The sequence below is a fragment of the Pavona decussata genome, unplaced genomic scaffold (genome assembly GCF_977016875.1).
Source record: "Pavona decussata unplaced genomic scaffold, jaPavDecu1.1 SCAFFOLD_124, whole genome shotgun sequence".
Classification (NCBI taxonomy): domain Eukaryota; kingdom Metazoa; phylum Cnidaria; class Anthozoa; order Scleractinia; family Agariciidae; genus Pavona; species Pavona decussata.
Genome location: NW_028145538.1, coordinates 349,639 through 371,788, shown reverse-complemented (window position 1 = coordinate 371,788; position 22,150 = coordinate 349,639). Strand labels below are relative to the sequence as shown.

The window sequence follows — 22,150 nt, the reverse complement described above, 5'->3', positions numbered from 1 at the left end:
ATCGCGCGTATTTGGATTCAGTGCTTGGATTTTTAGGACCCTTCTGTAAACCACTTTTGTGATGCTGGAATCCTCATTAAAGATTACCCTCAATTATTATTATTATTATTATTATTATTATTATTATTATTATTATTATTATTTTTGATTTTCATTAGCCTAAGACACACAATACAATATTTACAGTACTACGCACTACTTATAGTACTTACAAAGTTACAATACTTACAATATCTTACAATATCTCGCTTTACTTATAATATTTACAGTGCTTACAACATTACACATACATTTAATAGAGGAAAAGAAGCCAAAAGATAGATCATTATATAATGAATAAATAAATAAATAAATAAATAAATAAATAATAAATAGCTAATATACTAAATGAAAGAAAAGAAAACGTTGAGGGAAGTTAAACAACTAAATATGAGGTTTGTAGCAAATCTTTATTATGGAAGAAAATTGTTTGAGATTCTCACTTTTCCATTGTAATTTTAGGTTCGTCAAAAACTACAAAAAGCTAGGGTGTGATTCACACACAAAAATTTTAAGATGACAACTTTTGGACAATAATACAAAATAATGATCGAAACTTTTTCTTTTCGAGCAAAAGCACAGTCGGGACATTTTACGGTCCACACATTTCAGACATTGTACTAAACCAGAGACTGTGAACTAAGTAATTCTGAATTAGGCCCCGTCGGGCGATAGTGTTTATACACTCTTCCGGCTTTGTGTTGTTCCTTTTTTGCCCAAAGTATGTCGTGCAGTTCGTTGCTTTCAAACTGAACCGTTCAGTTGGAACTGTGTTCAATAAATCAACAACTTTTCATGGAGGCTCGCCTCTTGTCTAGAAAACGGATTAGGAAAGAAAGGAAGTTCCGAGACTCGTGCAACTTAATGCAATGGTCTAACCGTTTGGGACTGGTGCTAGCAGTTGTAGTATTGATGTCGGTCAGCGGTTTTCTTTGAAATTGAAAAGTTTGCCGCCATTTTTTACTTTAATGTGTGATATTTAACCGTCGAATTCTTCGAGGCAAGCCTTCGTTTTGGTTGTTTGCAACGTATGAAATGATATCCTGTCGAACATGGGAGTGCGAGAAGTTCGAATTATCTAAAGAATTTCGAATTAAGAATTCAAGCGGTAGAATTCAAGAATTCAAGTGTAGTTAAATCCAAATGTAGTACAACATCCATCGACTATCTTAAATGTCAGAGTTTGGAAGATCGCCGCAACGCTCATATTTTTGGTTTAGTGAAGAGGTGTTTAAATAACAATGTACCACACGGTTCTTAAAGAATTACTTTAAGTTCAAAGGAAGTTATTTCAAGAGAAACAACAAGAAGCAATTTTTATATACTTACCTGCAGTAAAAACTGAGACCGCCAAGAAAAGTTTTAATTATAATGGGTCAGTTGTGTATAATAATTATATTAGTAAATAAGAATTCCTTTTTTTATTATACTATATTTATTAATTTATAGTTACTTAGTTGTCCTATTATTTATTTTGTATTTTTTAAATTAGTTTTAATGTAGGGCTCCTATTGATAACAAATATACTTTTTGTATTCTGACGGGATTACCCTAGTTAAATAAAGGTTTACTACTACTATTTTGTCCTTCGTTCTGGGCCCAGTTGCTCGAAGCATGGTTAGCGCTAACCCGGGTTAAATGCCATGACAACCTATTGGTTTTAATACCTCTTAACCAATGGTTAGCGCTAACCATGCTTCGAGCAACTCAGCCCAGGTTGATAAATCGAAAGATTTGAGTCGAACAACGCGCCAGCGCGGCGAAGAGCTTCCCAAACATCGTTTAAGCCGAAGTCAGGAAGACTAAGGAATGCTTGAAGACATTCAAGCAGACTTTTTGATTCCTTTAGTCTTGTTTGCTGAAGGTTTTTGAACGTTTGTTAGCCTACATAAATGTAAACCATAATATGGGAAGCAGAGCAGCCTCCACAAACTATGAGTGTAATGTGACTGACGTATTTTGAGAAAATATACAAGGCCGCGGGATTGTATGGCAATGCCAAAGGGTTCATGTTAATGGTGAAATTTTGCGTGGAATATTAGTATTTAAGTTCACAGTAAACGTAAACATACCTTAGTTTTTGTTTTTTTGTGGTTCCTGTGACCAACTTTGGTCGTCGACTGTACATAATAATAGGAAAATAAGCGAGGAAAACTAGATTTCAGACTACCCAGCCAGTGCCAAGGCCAATTTTCACCCAGAAAATCTCATCACCCAGCTTCCAAACCACACACCAGGTAAGCTGAGTGTTGAAGGTTTCTCCTTGTACCATTCAATTGGACATTCATCCAGAAATTGAAGCACAAGCCACCAAGTAATACCAAGAAATCCAACAATTAAATCAAACACAACACAACATCATTGGAAAAAAAAATGTCGTTCCCACACCGGGAATCGAACCCGGGCCACGGCGGTGAGAGCGCCGGATCCTAACCACTAGACCATATGGGATTGGACACATCTTCCATTGAAATGCAACGTCATAGCCATAGCTGCATGTTAAAACACCCCATAAGGCAAAACCCAAGAAAAACAGTGACAACCACATACAAACAAAGTCACAATTTTTTAACCTCCGACCTCTCCGAAGTAAACAATTCTCACGAAACTCCATTATCAATCTCGTTCTCAAGGTGAAGAGGAGAGACCCTGGGAACGAGATTGTTCCATTATCGTTTTTATACCCTTAACATACACTTAAACTTAAAAGGAAAAAGGAAAGTCTTTTAACTTGGAATTAATTAACACCTAGCATCAAATCGAGAATTCATGGAGCTGAATGCACATTTCAAGAAATAACAAGAAGCTCTGCAGGCTTTAATGCTGCGCTTCAATGTGTTTGCGTCATTAATAAAGACTCGGTTACATACAAACTGCACATGCCGAAAATGATCTTAAAACAGTGTTAGAAGTCTTTGATGACGATTACTGGCTTAAGGAGAGGGGGCAACTTAACTATTTCTTCCTCTAAAAGAAATTGGGAGGGTAGGGGGTTAAGTTGAGAGGCGGGCTTAATAGAGTAGTAGAGGGGTAATAGGGGATGTTGTGTGTACCAAAGACTTTTGACACCGATTGTAGGCTTCGCTGTTGCCAGTCTTCAGTAAAATTGTCTGAAACGAGTAGATTTAAAAACATGTTTTAATGAATATTGCCAATTTAGTAAAAAGAATTATAAATCACAATTTTCCACGAATTCATATTTAGACTGTCTTGATAACAGGATATTTTCCTTATGCTATAAACTAACTGTGCGAGCGCACTCGACCTAGTAGTAGTATATATATATAAACTAAGTGATCGACCGTTTCACATAAATAATACAGTCTCTTGTAACGACTTTATATATTGAAACGAATATATCAGAAACTAATTTGCTTTCTAAACTACTTATTACAACTACTTGTTATTCTGACGTTTCCTCTCCTTAATTCCGCCTTACATTTCTTTTTCTTATACTTTCAACAATACACCGTACGAAAAAAATCGACGGCTGTAAATCAGTTGTACTACAATACCCTGCCAACCTGACACAGCCAATAGGCACGTAGAAAGCCCGGGGCATCTTTTTTTCTTCTTTTTTTTTTTGTTGCGAAATTCGCCTCTGTACTAACAACAGTGTGTAAGCTAGATTTTTATGAACGTTTTTAGGGTTTTCGTAGCCTAAGAATTATGGGTAAGTGTACGAGTCGCCATCTTTTTTGTACGGTAGATTTTTTTCTCAAATTAATGCATGACTGGCTCGCCTAGGTAAGCAACTGCTATCCGTGGACCAGGAAACGATTTGAAGTTAATAAAGTTCATTAACTGGTTTATCAATCACCAAATTATCATACAATCACTGATTATTTTAACGCCTTCATTGGCTCACGATCACAAAGGATTGCAATTAAATAATAAATTGGAAACGTCCGTGCATTTTTTTTAAGTGTAAGCAAAGCTAACCACTTATAACAAGTGGCTATTATATAAATTAATATGGGTGAGATAAGCCAATCGGAATTCTTGACCTTACAGTTGAAAGCCCTTCTTGGAAGAAAACTGAATGGCTACATGGAGGGAGGGGGACTGATATAGAATTTGGTCGGACCAGATTTTTACTCTTCCGCTACTGGAGACATAGCAGCTCTCCAACACCAGGGGGACGTCCACAGTGCCATCCCTGAAGCCATTTTCTTTTCCTTTCCCATGCCCCTCCTTTCAAATTCCACCAGCCCCCTTCCTCCGCCACATAAAGGTCGATCCGATTAAACGAAAGTTCGAGTTACCGAATTAATATCGGTTAGGTGACGAAACTGGCGGATAATTTTGCAATTTTTCTCACTTCTGCAAGTTACTGACCATGAGAGCTAAGACTAAAGCCACAAGTTTAACTAGAGGTTGTTAAAAACTTGTTTAAGGTTTTAGTTCGTGATGGATTGATGATATAGCAGTAGCCAGTTTCGATGGAAGCACGTCGACAACTTTTGGCAGAGAATCATAGTCTAAAGCGTAACCATCGCTAGCAGAACTTGTCCCACCATCCTTTCGCAACTTTCGCGGGATTGGTTTCGCAGCCTTGAAAAGCTCATCAACTCGTTCGAGGGATTTGCTTGCATGGTTCGGCGTCCGTTCTCCAACTTGCAAGACTCGTGTCGTTGCTGTAGTGTAAGTTATGCCGTCAGCTTTGCCCTTTCCCATTGGCTGAGCTTCTCCTATAGTTTTACTTCCGGATTTGAAGCCGCTCATAGGAAGAGCACCACCAAGATATCTTTTCCAGTTGTCATTTAGATCGATGGTGTCGATTTGTGTCTGAGCTTTGTGGATACCATGATCAGTAGTTTGTCTTTGGTGTTTGCTCTGCGGAGAATTGTTAAGTTCTGGTTCGGTTGTGGATTTTCGTTTAACCGGGAGAGAAGCAGTTGATTCTATTTTTGAATGTTGGTCGCCAGCATTTGTTGAATCACAGAGGACAGGAGATCTGCTTTTCTTGCTCTTTTCCTCACAAATAGTTGACGACAGATGAGCAGGTGGCATTTCGTCAAAGCTCTTGTCTCCACAAAGGTACAGCTCACTAATTCTTCTTAAACTTTCAGATGTGGACTTCGGATAGGCACCATAACCTGCAGTTGAATTATTCTTGAGAGATCTGTTGGTTTTGTCATTTCCCATTTGTCTATCAGGCGGAACGATCCATGCGGAAGAAGAAGGTGTTTTAACGAATTCTATATTCTTGAACCTGTATCCACTGGCGCTTCTTTTAGAAACCAAATTCCTTGAATGACAAACAGGGGAGTTGGAGGTCATTTTTCCTTTAGCTACAGCGGATGGTAACGTTTCGGGAACGAAGGTCGCTGGACCACATCCTACTTGACCGCAAAAGCATCCACCAAAGCCATTGTTACGAACCGCAGTGAAACCAGGCTTAGGCCTACCATGAGATGGTATACCTGTGGTGTTCCTGACAGAGACCGGAGGCCTAGGTTTACAGTGTTGGTACATCACGGTGGCTGTGGTTTCTCTCGGGATGGCACAGGTTGGACATGCGCACGAGGTTGGCATATGGCTTAAATGGCTGCTCCAGTATAAGTATTCTTCTCTGGTCAAGTAGGGTCGGAGGAAAAATCCTTCTGAAGCACTTTTCACTCTCATTGCAGACGAAGGAGATGGCACTGGATTAAAAACAAAATTAACAAATATTTTTCAACTGCTTGAGAAAGGTGCTCAAAAGCTTGACAAGAAATGAAAGAGATCAACTAAGTATGCAAAAGAGACCCTACGCAAACACGACGCCAACGCCAGTCTAGTCTAGAACTACGTATAAATTCAAGTTATTTGCACTTTGTGAGAACGGTAAACGTGAGATTCGCGTTTAAGTTTTTTTTGAAAAAGTTAGTACAAAATTAGAATAGTGCAAACTAATTCTGGCGTTTGATGCTAATGCAGAACTACTCAATTTTAGTGAGAAACTGAAAACAGCAAGCGGCAAGTGTAGGATAAAGATGGTCACGTGGTTATTTCTGACGTTTGGGCGTTTGTCTAGAACGTAATTCTAGATCCCTCTATTTTTCTACAATGTGAACGAATTTTAGTAGCAACGGCGTTCAAGTTCTGAGAGAGAAAGGAAATTTTATAGTCATGTGCCCATGTTCTCCTTGGTCATTTGACGTTGTTCTTTTGCAGATCACGGCAAACAATTGAAATGTACTAAGATTTTAACGCACTTTCATAGCCCCTTTTTTTATCACTAAACCTTTCGTATTTTGTTTTTGTCGTGCTCGCGCAAGGTCCCTAATCGACATTATACCCACAGCGGCCAGACGTAATTGTGCACTTTGAAAACTGACATTAATTATTTAGTGTAATAACCTTACCAATATAAAAAAGCTTAAAAAAAAAAAAGGTTTTAGTTTACAAAATCGAGAAAATAGTTTAGAAAAGATTTTCCCAGTAGGCTTATTAGCTTTTCTATACTGCTGGCTGTTAGTTCGCGCACTGAGGACATAACACCGTACTGAATTAGAATTTGACTCCACGGGAATAGAGTTTAACCATAATAATTTATTTTAATTGATTGTCATTATAAGAAATAATGCTACAATTTATTTAATTATTGTACATTTATTTACCCCGAAACAAACAAAAAATAGCAAAGTTAACACATTTATTATAAAATTATGACGTACTGACATGATCACGTGACTAAAACATGAAACGTTAACTCGTGATGACCACAGACTTCTAATAGGCAGCCTTCATGATTTATTGGTGTGTGTCTGCGTGCGTGTTGGGGGAGGGGGGGGGGGGGGTGAGTTGGAGGAGGAGGAGGGTAGAGGGTGGAGGGAGTGCCTCCTCAAATCAAGCCTAACAAGTTTTTTTAGAGACTCCATCACCCAAAAAAAAAAACTAACAAAACAAAAGACAAAAAACAGACTTTTCCACAACAACGACAACAACAAACAAAGAGCAAAAACGACCTTCGGTACTAAATATCACGTAGCACATAAATATCTATTCTGATGGAAAGGGTAAGGACAGTACGTGTAGTGGAAGCATGCGCAATGAGGGCACAAATGAGAGAGAAGGTTACGGCCTGCCAAGATTTCCACAATCTGCACCGTAAGCGGAAGATGATACACGTGTTTTTTATACTAATTTATTCAGGCGATGAATGTTTCTTGACACCGTCTCCTATTCAAGTCCGTCTTTGGCTTTGAAAAATATTTTCGATAGCCCCTTCCCTTAGTTGTTAACGGAAATATGGCCAGCCCCCCCTCTAAATCCCTATAGCCCCCCACCCTCACCCCAAACGATAAGTTTTGAACACTAGCTTATTGGCCATACATGATGTAATTTGTTTGTAAGACGATTGCTTTTGCTGCTCACTGATGCATCACATTGACTTTATAATTTGCAAAGTTTTGCGCAAAGACTTTTGTGAAAAGAGTCAGCTGTTGTTAGTTTTAAAAGGCTATTAAATGACTCTGGCTGATGTGCTTTTAAATAATACATTGTCAACGGCTGTATGGTAAGTTGAGATGACAGCCATCAGAGCGTAATGTATATTTAGTCATTCAATTGTCTGTTTTGACAGTATTTGTCAGAAATAAAAGACCTACCTTCAGCGCTCCTAATAAGTTTGGCTCACAGGTGTAAGCAAACTGCGTTCAGTGCGGTAAGGATGTTGAATGGTGTCGCCGGGAAAGCCGCACTTTTACGCTAAAGTACTCGGTTAGTGGTTAGTTGTAAGCTAAAATTTCCCGCCATTTGTGGGATACCTAATTATCATTACGGTAACGCCTTAAAACTGCTGAATTAGCAAGGTTTATGGGCCTTTATTTTAGCGGGGTTGTAGGTAACCAGGAGCCCTTATCGGCTCCTGAGGTAACTATATAGTTCATGTTTAATTCTGAACTAAGTGAAACAGAATCGAAATTGTTTGGTCGCAAGTTTTGAAAATATGAATGAAATCTTAAAGAGTGATAATTCAAATGAGAGCTACTGTAGGCATCAGTGCCTTCCCCTGCCGTTGTACCGAACGCTTCTCAATGGTAGTACAAGGTTAAGCTTATTATGATGAGTGAGCGTTTCCGTTAAGCCTGAGTCAGTAAAAAGAGCAAAACAAACACTCTATGCTACTCACAATAACGACTTCCTATTTGCCCGGCGAGCACGTGCTCCATGTTTCCATTAGGAAAAGAAAGGCTGCAACAAGCAGGCTTCTGTGGAGTGGCACAAAACCGTGGAGAGCACGCGCTACAGTTGCAACGAGGCTGGAAAGATGGAGTCATTCTGTTATGAACGTGACACGGCATCATCTTGTAGTATCTGGTGAGAGCAAGTTGAACTTAAGTTCCAATGTTTATAAACAGCTTGAAGCAAGAGTATTCATTACGGGGTGATACTATCGTAAATAACACTCTCACCGATTGAAGCACATTCGACAACAACAGCGATTAAAGCGTTCATATTCGGACGTTACCTGCAGAATTTGTAAAACTTACCGTTGTTCCTGCGGAAGGACGTGTCAAATAAAACTTGTTTTGCAACCAGTTCGTATTTACCCAGGCAGGGCAATGACGCAAACATTGGCCTTCTGAGAAGCAGAAAAATAAACAAATGCAATATTTCTGACAGGGTTAAGTATGCGTGGCAGGTGATGAGGTCATTCATCTTTTAAAAATAATTTTATATAAAAAAATTAACTTCTCCAAGCTTGTATTTGTTGGTTCTTTTAACTATTGGTGAGGAAAAAAGCTCTGTCTTGTCTTAAGCTTCAGGATGGATACTCACAAAACGCTGGGTGTACGATATATCAAAGGAGCTTATCCGGAGCGATAATAACCTTCAATTAAACCTTGATGTGTTTCAAGTTCCGCGTATGCATGCATGAGAAACGAGATGTCACATTTATACAACCTTCTCGCATCGAAAAACTCGTTATAGTCTGATAACTTAGTCTTTTTCGCTTGCTTAATTAAAGCAAATGCTGAATACAAGAAATAGTGGCTGGGATAACACTTTTAGCATCCATTGACCCTAAAAAACTTAAAAGAGTTGACTTTCCTTGGACAGTTAAAGTTAATTATTCAACACAGGAAGTCGATTACCATGCTTCACTAAGTTTGTAGGAAACTGTTAACTAGGCGGGAAGGGGGGGGGGGGGGGGGGGGGAGGAAGAAGGAGAGACCCATAATTTTGTGAGTGGAAATGAACAAATAAAACTCTTTTATCTGATTGGTCAAAGTAGCAACGGTATCATTTTCAAGTCTAAAATATCGTCTCAGGTTTTACCTCATAATGCTAACTAGTTTCGACGATTTGTGTTGCTTCTCAACTGTAAATCCAATGTAATTTGTGCCCGGCCGCCTCTGAAAATTGCAACTGGAGGGCTGAATGTAAAATATCGGACCCTTTCCTCTACATACATTAATTAAACCTATTTCTTGAAAGCCATAAAATTAGGTTTTATTTAAAAAAGAAAAATGACATAGGTCTTTTGACACGTTGTCAGGAAAAGTGACGTAATTGTAAACGCACGCAAGCGCAAACGTTTGCTTCGGAGGACAAACAAAACTCAAACAGCGAAAACACAAGATAAATGTTTGATAATTTTGCAAGTGAGTGACTGTTACTAGGAGAGCATTAAAGTTCCCTGGATAATTCTGAAAGATGATTGACGAGCATTTCAGTAAATGTACTAGCAAGTCAACGAACCGTAAAATATTCCGTTTCAACGACAACTCGGTTGAAACCTGAATTTTAATTGTCGTAGTTCACGTTTGAGTACCTCGAAAGAATAAAGAATACAAAGTTCGAATTAAACTTGCTCCGGGGCACACTCAAGATAAGACGGTTGTTAATTTGACGGTAAGTGTTTGTTTCGCGTTTCAGCACGTACTTCAGTTTTGCACCGGAAATTTAAACCGGCTACTTTTTAAAACCTGTTTAGAGAAAGACTAAAGAACTAAACTGCTATGAGGTGCTTGCGACTGATTAAAATGAAATATTGATCTCTCTCTGGACCATCGCTGTTTTAAACTGATGTTTCGATAGTTTTTCTTTTGTGAAAAGTAAATTTCATTGAATTTGGAGACTTTTTGCAATCTTAGAATGTTCTGTGTTCCTTTAAGCAGGTAAAAAGTCAAATAAAACTTAAAGTAATGCAGACGCATGATGCAAGTTAAAAGATATCCGCCTCGAAAAAGTCAAGAAGAAAAACGTCGAGGAATAGTCGCTTTTGTTTTTTTCGGAAGCACTAAAATTGCATGATCAAGAGGACAGTTGTTTTTCCTGAAGGAGAAACATTTCTCTAATACAGAAATTCCAATTTACTCGACTACGCACACATCTATCCTCGATTGTCGATTAAGAAGCCTCCTCAATAAGCGCCGCCACCTTGGTAAACAAATATTATAAACATATCAACTCCCTTACCAATGAAAAGCAGTAAAAATAAACGTATGAGCTAACGGAGAAAGTTGTATTTAAAACTCCTACGGCTCAGACAATAACTGATCCAAACGCCAAGCCAGAGTATTAATGGTGAAAAGTCAAAAATATACGAAATTTGAAATAAGCGCCCCGTGCGGTTATTCAAGGAAATGCAGTGAATTTTCCGGTTTTGCATTCGGGCTAAAGATGTAAGGAATTTTATTATAGCGGAATGTATATAATATTCCTAATTGAGAGGGGAAAAGAATGACGTGTTTCCAAACTGATGACTTAAATTTTTTTTTTCAACTTTTCACGAATGATGAGTAGAATACTGTGAATTTCCAGACTATGAATATATTAAACTATAAATATTTTGTTGTGGCAGGCATTACTCCATAACGAATTTACCAGCTCTGTCAGTGAGACACATCTACTCCACGAGAAGTAAATTGAAGTAAAAAAAGTTTGTCTCAAAGAGGAACATATAACTTGTTCACTAATATTTTGCGAGTAATATATCTCGAGAAATAGACGCAACCATATCAAGTTCCGTGAAAGCCTTCGAATTTTTCCAAAACAGCCTTACTTTAGCGATTTTAAGGCCCAAGACACGAGAGCAAGTTAGAAGGACACGCGAATAAGTTACAAGTTATAACCATGATATTTTACAAGCCAAATGTTGAATATGACTTATACATATGTGATAGACCGGTGAAGTAAACGTGGCTTAAATGCAAATCGTGTGAATAACACTCCACGTAAAATTACATACGCCTTGAACGCGTAAAATAACATTTACTTCCAACAATGTTACACGGCTTGAATCGATCGAATAAACACAAGACAAGTACTCACCGTATTGTTGTTTAGTCTCATTCTCAGGAATAAAAAGTTGAAATCATCTCATCACTTTATTCCGTTGCTTCGCTGCAGGTGTAATGAGCTATAATTAGACTCCGCTTCCGGTGTTTTGTTACTTCCTTGTTGACAAGGAAATGATTGACAACCGCTTCGGGCAATATTTGTGCAAGGCGCCCGACTAGAATCGAATTTTGAAGACAGGAACTTCAATTATTTGATAAAACATTTGTCTAGTATATATTGATGTTTAGTCAATACTAGTAGCGTCCATCTCCACCGGGCAATTTTTTTTCCATATTAGCCCACCCCAGCTGGGCATTGGACGGTCACCACATAGCACTGTCGCTTCCAGGGGGGGCTAGCAGCGAGGCCTGGAACCGACTATTGATGATCGCCCCAGTTAAGAAATTTGACCGAGCGAGACTAAGTACCGATTTTTTGATAAACAAAAATGGCGGCGATTTTATGTGAAGGCGCGTCTGTGCGGATTCGCAAATAATTTGGCTATTCGACGTCCAAACATCACAGGAAAGTTTCGGTCTCTCTTTTACCTGAAGTTTGGTCATCAAGAGGGATCACGGATGCAAATTCTGCAGCGAAAAACGAAAATACTGTAACCAACGACTAGCTGACCCACATAGTTCACAGGGCTAGACCAGTGAGACTTCTTCCATTCCACTTTATCGTTACCTTCCCTATAGATTTTTTCATTTAAGTACACTGTAGAATCTCTCCCTTTACAGCAACTACCCACTGGGAGTCAACAAACTGTGGATGCTCTGATGATCTAATTCTCTGTTTTGCTTAAGTTAAAATGTTACTGTCATACTCTCAACAACAGATTTTTCGTCTCTAATCTCTTCTAAATGGTGAGCAGTTGAGAGGTGATGTTAGCAGCATTTTGCTCTTCAACTTTGCCGAGTGAGCCACAAATATTGACTTTTGAATTCATTATGTATGCTGGTAATAAATCTCATCATTTTAAAGAGATGAAGTTATCTTTCATTAGTTTAGATTTTGTCTGTCATACCTCTGGGGTGAGAACTGGAACATAAAAGAGGCAGGGCGCAGCAATACTCCAGCCAGTCATTACACTGTGCAAGTGTGTGAAAACGTGCAGTAATTGCATAATTTACAATATGCTAATTACACTTGACTATGTTACACAATATGTACCAATTAAACAGTATTGCAGTATGTTACAGTTCTGATGTATATTGTCATGTTTTGATGACATAATTATACTGCAGAGTAATGTGGTCAGCTGGGTTAATCCTCGAGTTGCTAGAAACACTTCAGTTATCAAGGGGTGATAATTTACTTTTAGATTGTCTTCTTTGAAATGGCTGTTCAATACATAGAGAAACCATGGTTGATTTACCATCCCGGAATCTATTTGGTACTGTATCTCCCTTGCAGTTGGTTGTTAGGGTGTATTCCCAGTAGCCCCATTTTGGCATCCACCAATGGGGGAAAACCACCATACCGATACAGGTGTTCATGGACATCTGTATTGTAAAGGGCGACAGGTAATACAATAATATTTACATGTACCTTCCAAGGTTTCTGCACATGCATGTGGTTTCTGCAAGATCTCAGTGTACCAGTACATTGTTCACCCGGTGCTACTGAACTCAACTTCCCAATTTTTTGCACGAGAGAATAAGGACCTGAATGTCTTTTCACGTAAGTTAATCTCCCCATACAGACAAGAGACAAACACCCTTGCAACCACTCATACAAACCTGGTAGCTCTATTCACAATAATGTTGAGCAATCTTCTTCTGAGATCTTTATCAGCTATCCTTTCCAGTTGCAAAATTTTCTTATCCAAAAATTTCTTAAGGACTCAAGCCGTTTTCCTTGTGTATGCATTTAAACAATTTGTGCATTAAAATTAAACTTACAGGAATAACTGTCGTCACGCAACATTTAAACAGAGGGAGAATTCCGTAAAATAAACATGCTGTTTCATTCGTAACGACGCTTTCAACAGTTGATACGCATAAAATGTGGCACAAATACTTTTAATACGCTTACATTAAAGTTCCAAGCCGATCTTGAGAATAAGCTTACATTCTGGGCTTTCGCGATGACAGTCGTGAAACACTGCGTGGCTTCTAGTTTCTTCAACTGAACAACAATCGAAATTGAACTCTACTATTTTGTCGACGTACAATATCTTCCTGAGACGACGAAAACCATAATCGTTCGCTACACTACAAATCATATTCTTCACCACATACACTCGCTGAAAACATGTCGCTCGCAATTTCATTGCTGACGACTCTACTAACCTAAAACAAAGCTGGCACCTCATTCCAGCGGTCTTGATTAATCGCAGTGTTCAAACTTCGTACTACCGCAAAATAACATGCTAACAGTAAAGTAACAATGACTTAATACGAATGCGTTTTCCTCCGTCGAGTCGCCACAGACAAAATAGCATGAATCCTTCGCATTTCGCGCATGCTCGTTACGGTTTTCGATTGATTGACAGATTTCTTTACTGGGGCGATCATCACTTTCCGAAAAGCGGCAAGATCAAAGGCAGCTGCCAGCCCCCCCTGGTCGCTTCGTTACAATGAGAAGTTCATCAGCAAAGACAATAATTTTTTTTAGTTAGCATTTTGATCACCTGCGTCAAAATAGGAGACATGCAGATAACTGATGAGGAGGTCTGATTCACAGAACAAACGGTCACTGCAGCAATACAGCACTGAGAAACAACTGAGGCTTGAATTAGTTTTCTTGAATAACTTTCATAAGCATGAAGGTAAACCAAGAAATGAAGAAACTAACTTCCATTTTAATTGTAGCGTGATGCATTTGAACATCTTGTTTTCTCCCCGCTGTGAAACATTTGCCATTTTTTTTAAATACTAACGCCCGCGTAGTGGGTTCACATCCTCTAGCTCGAGCAGCGGTTATCTCTCAAGCAAACTCTTTCTCAAAAAGAAACTGGCTTTTTCTTGAATGTAGGCTCAGTCTCCAGGGTCCTCGCGAAATTCAAAGTGGCGGGCGCTGAAGACTCTTGGCATACGCAACAAATTACTCCACGAATCGTGCAGTATTTTGTGACGTGACACGTGGGTTTTGTATAAAAAAAGTTATTTTCAGATTCATAGTTTTAGGATTGTTCGGCCAAGATTTAGCCAGGATGTTACACTGAATCCTCCAGTACAACATTCTTCGAAATGGTTTGTTTGGCTGATCGCGAAAGAAAGGAAGAAATCTACTGTAGAAAGCCGGAAAAACAAAAATAACCCAAACCGGCAACTTCATCTGTGTGTAAAGCGGACGTAATACTCGCACACTATGAAACCACGATGGGCACAGAATTATACAAAATATTTGATAAATTTCGCAAATAGTAAATGACGCTACTGCCTTTCTTTAGGACATAGACAACCACCTCCCGAAAGCGAGTGTATTATTCCGTTAGACACCAGCGTAAGCGTGTCCCACAGAACCACGCGTTGCCTCTGAACACCAAGATCAATGGTTTCGTGGCTGTTGTTATCTCTACTCTCTTGGGGCGTGGTTCCTGTACAGGAAGAAAATTCAACTGCTCAAACGATTAGACGCTTCCACCAGAACTGAATGTCTGGCATCAAATAGAAGGACTGCATAGATCACTAACAGCAATGTCCTGGAACCAATCGATGCCGCTTTAATTGCTATTCCGTCAGCTGAACTGGGCTGGGCATGTCCCTTGTGAATGGAGAACACACGAAAGCCAAGAAAATTAAATTGTCAAAGTATTTAAAGGGGAAGTCTTATGGGGTTTTTTAGCTGTTTGGTTAAAAATAGTGAAATAAGACCTTCACAAAGCTACAAAACAATTTTAGAACAACGAGAGGAAAGAGATCAACTCAAAGCTATAAAAGAACAACTCGTGTTCTGTTCTAGCGCATTTTGAAAACAAAAATACGAGAACTTGAAAAACGTTAGCCTAACATTTTTTAAGTTTCAATCTATTCCAACCTACTCTGTCTCTAGCCAGAGGCACTAATCAACAGTTTTATTGCACTAGGGAGATAATTTGTCACAAAACTAGGCAATTACTTTTATGTTTCTGTTGACAGACAACATTTTTGGGTTTTGAAAGACACCAAACTAGCTTGATACTTCCCGTTAAGGGGGGAATACATCTAAATTTGAATGAAATTTGAAGAGGTTTTAAGAAGGAATAGAGGAAAGAAAATGATTTTTGGAACACTAACAGACAGTTGATACCCACGCAAGAGCACCCCAGGTTGCTAGTGGACTAACTTGGTATCCGTCTATTAATTTTTAACTACAAATTCTAATTTTAAAACTTCACTAAATCTTCAATATTTCTTATTTCTCTTAATTTACCAATCCTTCTAGAAAAACTATCTCTTCCCAAATATACCAAAAAATCACCCCAAAATTCACAGTGTTTCTTTATTTGCTTTTATTATTTTTCGTTCAGTTTTGGTGCTCTCTTTTCAAAGGAGATATCTTTGGACGTACTAGTTATCCTCTAAGTGTCACTGCTTAACATAAACACACCAAGTTAACCGAACAACATATTCAAAATTGAATCCCTTTCTTTTTGTCTGTTGTTTGTTTTTTCTTTTCTTTTTTTTTTTGGTTTCAGTTCGCGTGCAGCTGGTGTCGTAATAAACTTGACTGACCGTTAGCATTACGTAAACATTGCGTATTTGTTGTGTGATTCTAATAAGCTGCGGTTAATGTTTCAAGTAAGGAGATAGAGATTCCATTATGACATGAATAAGATTTTCCAACACTGTTCAAACCATTGCTTTCTGATCGTTGCTGTTCAGTTGACATGTTCAGTTTCAAGCTATTCTTTATTACTTATAAAATCTGCCATTGCCTTACCGAAGTTTCCGTAGTGTAGTGGTTATCACGTCCGCCTATCACGCGGATGGTCGCCAGTTCAAGCCTGGCCGGAAACAATTATTATTGTTTTTTTGATTGGGTGCCACAACACCAAGGAAATACAGTTATTTTTTTCCAAGCTTTAAATTGCTGTTTATGAGAACAAAATTCCAATTAGGATGTAACGCAAGTGTGATAAATTGGTGGCGATCTAAAGCAATTAGGATGAACAAAACTTTTATGTTATCAAGTGGAAAGCATGGGTGAAAAAACAAACAAACAAACAAACAAACAAACAAACAAGACAAAAAACTGGCTTGAATCATTATTCTTTCCTGATGCAAAGTAGCTGCAATCAATAAAAAAGGAGACAACTTTGCTAATGAAAAAAAAAAAAACTGCAAAATTGTTTTTCAAAAAGAAAAGTAAATGAATAAAATAACTAGCGAAACACACCACGCTGTCTTTTGAAGGAAGAAAGGCTTACCCTTTACAAAATATAACTTCCTTTGTGACAGCTGAAAAAAAAAAGAGATGTTTCCGGCCAGACTTGAACTGGCGACCTTCCGCGTGTTAGGAGGACGTGATCACCACTACACTACGGAAACCTCCATGGATTTTAAGACACAAGTCAAAAAATTCTTTCGTGTGATACCTAAACAAGAAATTCCTCTGAAACCGTACAGCCAGCAATTATGCCCGTAAAGTAGGGTATTTTTTAACCCAGCTGTCAAACTCAATTTCTCCCCCTGAAGGCCAATACAGGTAATGTTCTCTTGCAACTTGTCGCGCAGCAAATGTGACCTTACAAGTTGCGATTGTTTCTTTCTCCTTACTACCATTTCCGCGGCGCGTAACAGATTTTCATATTTGCGACGTATAAACTGTGTCTTCTTTCTGCAAAATTTGCCACGTTTCTTCTGTTACGCGACAAGTTGCAATACACTCTGTTTTTTTTTATAAGAACGTCTTATTTTGGAGCTGAGGCTGAAAGTTCTTGTATTTTTTTGCGATTTGAGGCTGAAAGCGTTCTTAAGATGTTCTTAAATTACATGGTATACACTACATGTATTTCAGTAAATCAATGCGGACGTGCTGAGATATGGTATCAAGAACTGCTGATTATGACAAACCGAGATATGTGTCTCCATTGTTAATGTTATACAAAACATGCCCTTTTAAAATACTTAAAAGTATTTTGGCTAATTTACATTTGTTACCTTGATTTTATATATACAGATTAGTAAAATAAAAACGTTCTTAACCGAGTCTCAGCCTGAGGAATGTTCTTAATACGTTCTTAAAATTTTGGTTAATCTCAGCCTCAACGTTCTTATAAAAAAGGTTCTTATAAAAACACAGCGTGTATAAAGTTGCCCACCGTACTTAACCTTATGCCTTTAATCTAACTGTCCTCAATAAGTAACAATAGGGCTTAGTTCAGTTTTTTTTTTGTGATGAATGGTATTAAATCGTTGGTTATGTATCGCTTTCTGAGAGCCATTGTCAGGATGTAGGGCACAGAACATAGGAAAATTTGGAGCAAAGCTATCGCTACTTTATTCCTATGGAAAATATTTTTTCTTCCGCTCATCTTTTTTTTTTGTAACGTGTGTGGTGAAAAAATAAAAATAAATAATAAATAAAAAGTGTGACAGAAAGGATATACGCATACGCAGAGTTACAGTTGGTAATATATGCCTTCATCAGCTAACTGTAAGAAAAATTGTCATTCTACGCGTCGTGTGGTACCGCATACAATGAAAAGTACAAAATATTGGTTGCTGCTATCGTTTCTTGTTAAAGTCCTCCCTCCCCTGCACAACTTTTTTTATACTTAGAAACGAAACAAACAAGTAATAGATTAACACTCTTTTATTATTTTTGCGCAAATTGTTTTCAAGAAATCATGGCCTTCTTGAAATTCTGAACTAACTAAAAATGACTACGGTGGGGTCTTCCAGATTAAACCACGAGCATTGAAGTCTAAATTTAAGCAGCGATGTTTTTTTCCATTTTTTTGTATGGTTTTGTGACGCACCGCTATATCACATCGCATCGATTAAACTGATTAACCCCATCAGATTGCTTCTAGAGTAGCCGTTTTCGTTCTTTTATTTTACACCTTTTTTGCCCTTCATTATCAGGAAATAAATTCTATTACCGCGAAAATATTGGTCAACGAAATTAATGTATAATCAGTTTAGCTAGGAAATGATACATTTCAATTTGTGGCAGAGTCATTAAGGAGTGCATCGAAAAGAAGATTATTTAAGGCCAATTAAAATAGCGTTTTATGAAAACAACATTCTTTCGTGCGAATGAAAATTCATTAACCTAGGGTTAACGTTACATTTCGCGAATAAAATTTCAATTACAAAACATTTTTAGTTACGTGGTTTCTGACTAATTTCCCGCTGAATTTATATCGATGCTTAAATTTGAAAAAGATGCTGTACATGTGCACACTGGTTTTGCAGCAGTAATGGAGCGCAGAGTTCGTCGAAACCGTATCCCAGATGAGCATCGTGAAGGGATAGTTGGGGCTTTTGAAGATCCCCGCGAGAACAGGAGAAACGTGAACACGATAACTGCCAGAAATTGTGCAGCGTGGTTTAGGTTTATGCAGACTTACATACCATGATGTTTGCACGGGGAGTTGATTGAAGGATAGAGCTAAAACTTGCTTGATTGTTACGCTGACTGTATCTCTGTTGTAATGATCTTTCCACGTTAAAGAACATGAAAAATTATTTGCCTTATTGATGACGCCGAAAATTTAAACGTTTGTCTATTTTCATTCAATGATTACACATTTACTTTAATGATTTAATTTTTAACACTAATGAGTCCGCCTCGAATAGCTCAAAAGCTATTGCAACCTGCGGATCCTCAAAATTTTCAATTAATGTAATTTGTGTTAGTGAATAAAGTCGTTGTTTGTTGTTGTTAAGTTGTTGTTTGTTGCTTATGGTTACATTATCGTTAGAATTCGACCACTGATTAGTGCGTTATCTAATAATGAAAGGAGCGCTATTCGGTCTGCACTCATAGAAGTGATTAACCTGAAATCACAATGAGTAAGGTAAGTTTACGTTTATCGGGAGCTGACGGAGCCTTTCATGCATCCCCCCACAGTTTGTGTGAGTACCCTGTGATGTAACAATCAGATGAGTTTTTTATATTTCTAAGTAGACTTTTAATACATCTAGCACTTATGAACTCACTAACAGCATCACGCTGTCACATTAAGGCATATCGAGATACGTCCAACCAACCCCCCAAGTGAGTGTACTAACGGAGAAAGACTGTTAATCTCCAGCAAATTTTCTTTGGTGCTGGTTGCTTTTTATAATTGCTTTGATAGACTGAGCTAGAGCGACATACATAAACAAAGTTTCCAACCTCCCCGGCTGGGAATCGAACCCCGGTCTCCCGCTTGACTGGCAGGGGATACTCACCACTACTGACTACCGAGAATGTCAGCTGTTGGCTTGAACCATACCACCTAAAACTAAAGTTTACACACAAATTCAGGGAAATGACGACACTATATTAGCCGGTAGACAAGAGACTTTTTCAAAAAAACTTCGAATGTTCTAAAATAACAAATTGAAACTTTTGCGTCTCAAGTATAAGCAAAAACGCGATGTTGCCGCGTCACAGATAAAACTGCCAAAAGAAATGGAATTAGTTCTATATTTTTTATGGAAAGTCTTGAGCATTTCCAACAAATTACTGTCAACATGTCGCAATTTAATATATGTAACTGAAAAGGTAACGTGTAACTAAAATTGTATTGCGAGGAGCACCTATAGAGTGTGTGCACGACGGCCATGTTGGAGGACCGAAACAATACAGTGATTTTCCTTTGGGAAATATATTCTATTTTTATGCAAATATCGTCTATTGTTTTAGTCCTCCAACATGGCCGCCGTGCACACACTCTATTAAAAAAAAAAATAAAATAATAATAATTGGATTCCACGGTGGGGAATAGAATGCCGGTGTTCCTTGTAACAGGCAGGGATACTTAAAGGCTCCCGAGGAACTCGTATAGAGGACACGGGTTAAACTTTGGGGGTTCCTACTGATATTTTTGTCATTGAAATAATATGGCAAAAGTTATCAAGCGTATTTGTAGGAAGGAAGGAGGAAGTGTCCGTTTAAACGGAATCGTTCGGACTTGAAAAATAGATTTCGCTCATTTCGTGTGCGGTTGAGAGACTTATCACAAAACATGTACTTATCCCAAACCTACAATCCACTTGATCATGCCTTGAAGACTGATTGTATTTCTAAAACAAGTCCCCTTCGCGAAACAAAGAATGGGGCCTGCGCCTTCCTGACATGAGCCAGCTCTACTCCAATATTAGTCAGCGGTTGTCTTCTAGAAGTGAACATGGCGGTTGGTTCTTTACCAAAATTATCAGTTGATGTAAACCGTTTTGTGGTGGAAAAACATCCACGCCGGACTAACTTGGAAAAGAAAACATCGCAGAAATATCTTAACCTGATTAGTACGCTTACTCGAGCAATTATCGATCGAAATTCAATCTCCAAATAGGACCGTCCGATAGAAATGGATGCAAGGTAAATTATTTTCTTACCTTTTATTCGCTTTCAATTAGACTGGGATGCATTTAAATTGTTTTTTCCTTTATTTCTGATGGTTTTAGATCCGTTTACGAGATTGGTTGCTGCAACGCTTCATGTTGACGAGTCTCTCAAAATAGAGGCAGAACTTCGAAATTAGGCAAGTTCACGTAGCTATAAAAATTCCATTAAGGACGAGCCGCGAGGTTTCTTTCTTTAGTGACAATTTCTATGTTGCCTTTGTTACAGCTGCCTTGGTTTGGTTCGCAATTGAGTATTAGATAACGTACCCTGCGAGCAAAGGCCTTTCGATCTTCCTAGATAAGTCGGGAAGAGATAAGGCCTCTGCTCGCAGGATATAGATATTGCGGTACAAGAGAGACAGCAGGAGAGGATGGCCTCATCCTCTCTTGCGGGGTAATCTGTCAGTAGCTTAGTCTATATATTGTAAGATTTTAAGTTACTAGCTTAAAATGTCACAGTAGTGTGTACTGTGATAATATCATATTATGTTATAATGTCAGATACTCCCTCAATGTATATAGTCTTCAGTGTTCAACGTTCAGTGTGCTTGTTTTATCAATAAACTTCAAAGGAGCCGATACTTGTACGTTTTTTTCATTTTCTCATTATTTTCTTGTTTGCCAATTTTCCGTCGAACCATCACTACCGTCAACCATAATCTTCAACTGTCAATCCATGCGTTCGAAGTATTAAATGCTCCTCAATAAATTAATGGGTTTGGCGATCATTTATCTGGTGTCAATAAGGTTCCACTGAAAAATTTCTCACATTTCTCATTGATGAATCTCTGCTCAAAACTAATCGTTCTGACCCCACAGGGTGGGGATTAGGCGATTAAGAAGAACAGGTTATCATAAGCAACTTCCGTAGTGACGTCAAGTAGCGTAACGCAAGGTCAACAAAACAACATCACGCTATTTTTCTGACTAAAACTATTCAAGTAGCTCAAATCGCACCGGGATAAAAGGTTTAAAAAATCTGCCGGGGATTTTATTGCTGTGCATATTATTGAGTAGTCTGAAATGTCAGCCGTCTCCTCCTCCTTACCCAAAGGGGGCCCCCCTGTGGGTTGGGGGAAGGAGACGGCTGACATTTCAGACTATTATCGAGGTGTCCGTAATAGCAAGGTATCCACAAGGCGAGAGCTGACTTTATATAATGCAATTAGATCAAATTTCACAGAACACATCCATTCAGACCCATTCAGGTTGGAGGGAAAAACTTTTTCCAACACTCGACACAAAACCACCATGACTGGCGATTGCCAAAATCTCAAAACCATTTCGTTAAAACTCTTTATGAAAAGGGTCTTTAAAACGTTCAGATGTCTGAATATGATGAACTT

At 38.4% G+C, this 22,150-nt stretch overlaps 1 protein-coding gene and 3 non-coding genes across 9 annotated transcripts; 1 reads left to right on the top strand and 3 right to left on the bottom strand.

Annotated features, from left to right (window-relative positions):
* Positions 1 to 2,418: 2,418 nt before the first annotated feature.
* On the bottom strand, positions 2,419 to 2,490 carry Trnae-cuc (transfer RNA glutamic acid (anticodon CUC)). The gene has a single exon. It is a non-coding gene; the product is annotated as a tRNA-Glu (tRNA).
* Positions 2,491 to 3,159: 669 nt separating this feature from the next.
* Positions 3,160 to 11,402, bottom strand: LOC146469324 (uncharacterized). 6 transcript variants are annotated; one of them, XM_085123342.1, is made up of 4 exons: positions 11,308 to 11,384; positions 8,498 to 8,611; positions 8,159 to 8,343; positions 3,160 to 5,687 (listed from the first exon to the last, which is right to left on the bottom strand). In XM_085123342.1, the coding sequence occupies exons 2-4, from the start codon at positions 8,602 to 8,604 to the stop codon at positions 4,432 to 4,434; spliced, it is 1,548 nt and encodes a 515-aa protein (XP_084979468.1). In that variant the 5' UTR covers positions 8,605 to 8,611; positions 11,308 to 11,384; the 3' UTR covers positions 3,160 to 4,431. The 6 variants fall into 6 exon arrangements, with proteins under 6 accessions (XP_084979468.1, XP_084979470.1, XP_084979472.1 ...); XM_085123344.1 differs by having other exon boundaries at positions 8,520 to 8,611; positions 11,308 to 11,355; XM_085123346.1 differs by lacking the exon at positions 8,498 to 8,611 and having other exon boundaries at positions 11,308 to 11,402.
* A 4,787-nt stretch (positions 11,403 to 16,189) lies between these two features.
* Trnad-auc (transfer RNA aspartic acid (anticodon AUC)) lies at positions 16,190 to 16,262 on the top strand. Its single transcript has one exon. It is a non-coding gene; the product is annotated as a tRNA-Asp (tRNA).
* A 458-nt stretch (positions 16,263 to 16,720) lies between these two features.
* On the bottom strand, positions 16,721 to 16,793 carry Trnav-aac (transfer RNA valine (anticodon AAC)). The gene has a single exon. It is a non-coding gene; the product is annotated as a tRNA-Val (tRNA).
* Between the last annotated feature and the right edge of the window lie 5,357 nt (positions 16,794 to 22,150).

Bases quoted from the DNA above. Each gene is read 5' to 3' on its own strand.
- LOC146469324 (XM_085123341.1), bottom strand. From the start codon at position 8,688: ATGAATGACCTCATCACCTGCCACGCATACTTAACCCTGTCAGAAATA. The intron at 8,344-8,497 runs GTAACGTCCGAA...TGCTCTCACCAG, and splicing joins AAGTTTTACAAATTCTGCAG to ATACTACAAGATGATGCCGT. The intron at 5,688-8,158 runs GTGAGTAGCATA...TTTTTAATCCAG, and splicing joins GCAAATAGGAAGTCGTTATT to TGCCATCTCCTTCGTCTGCA.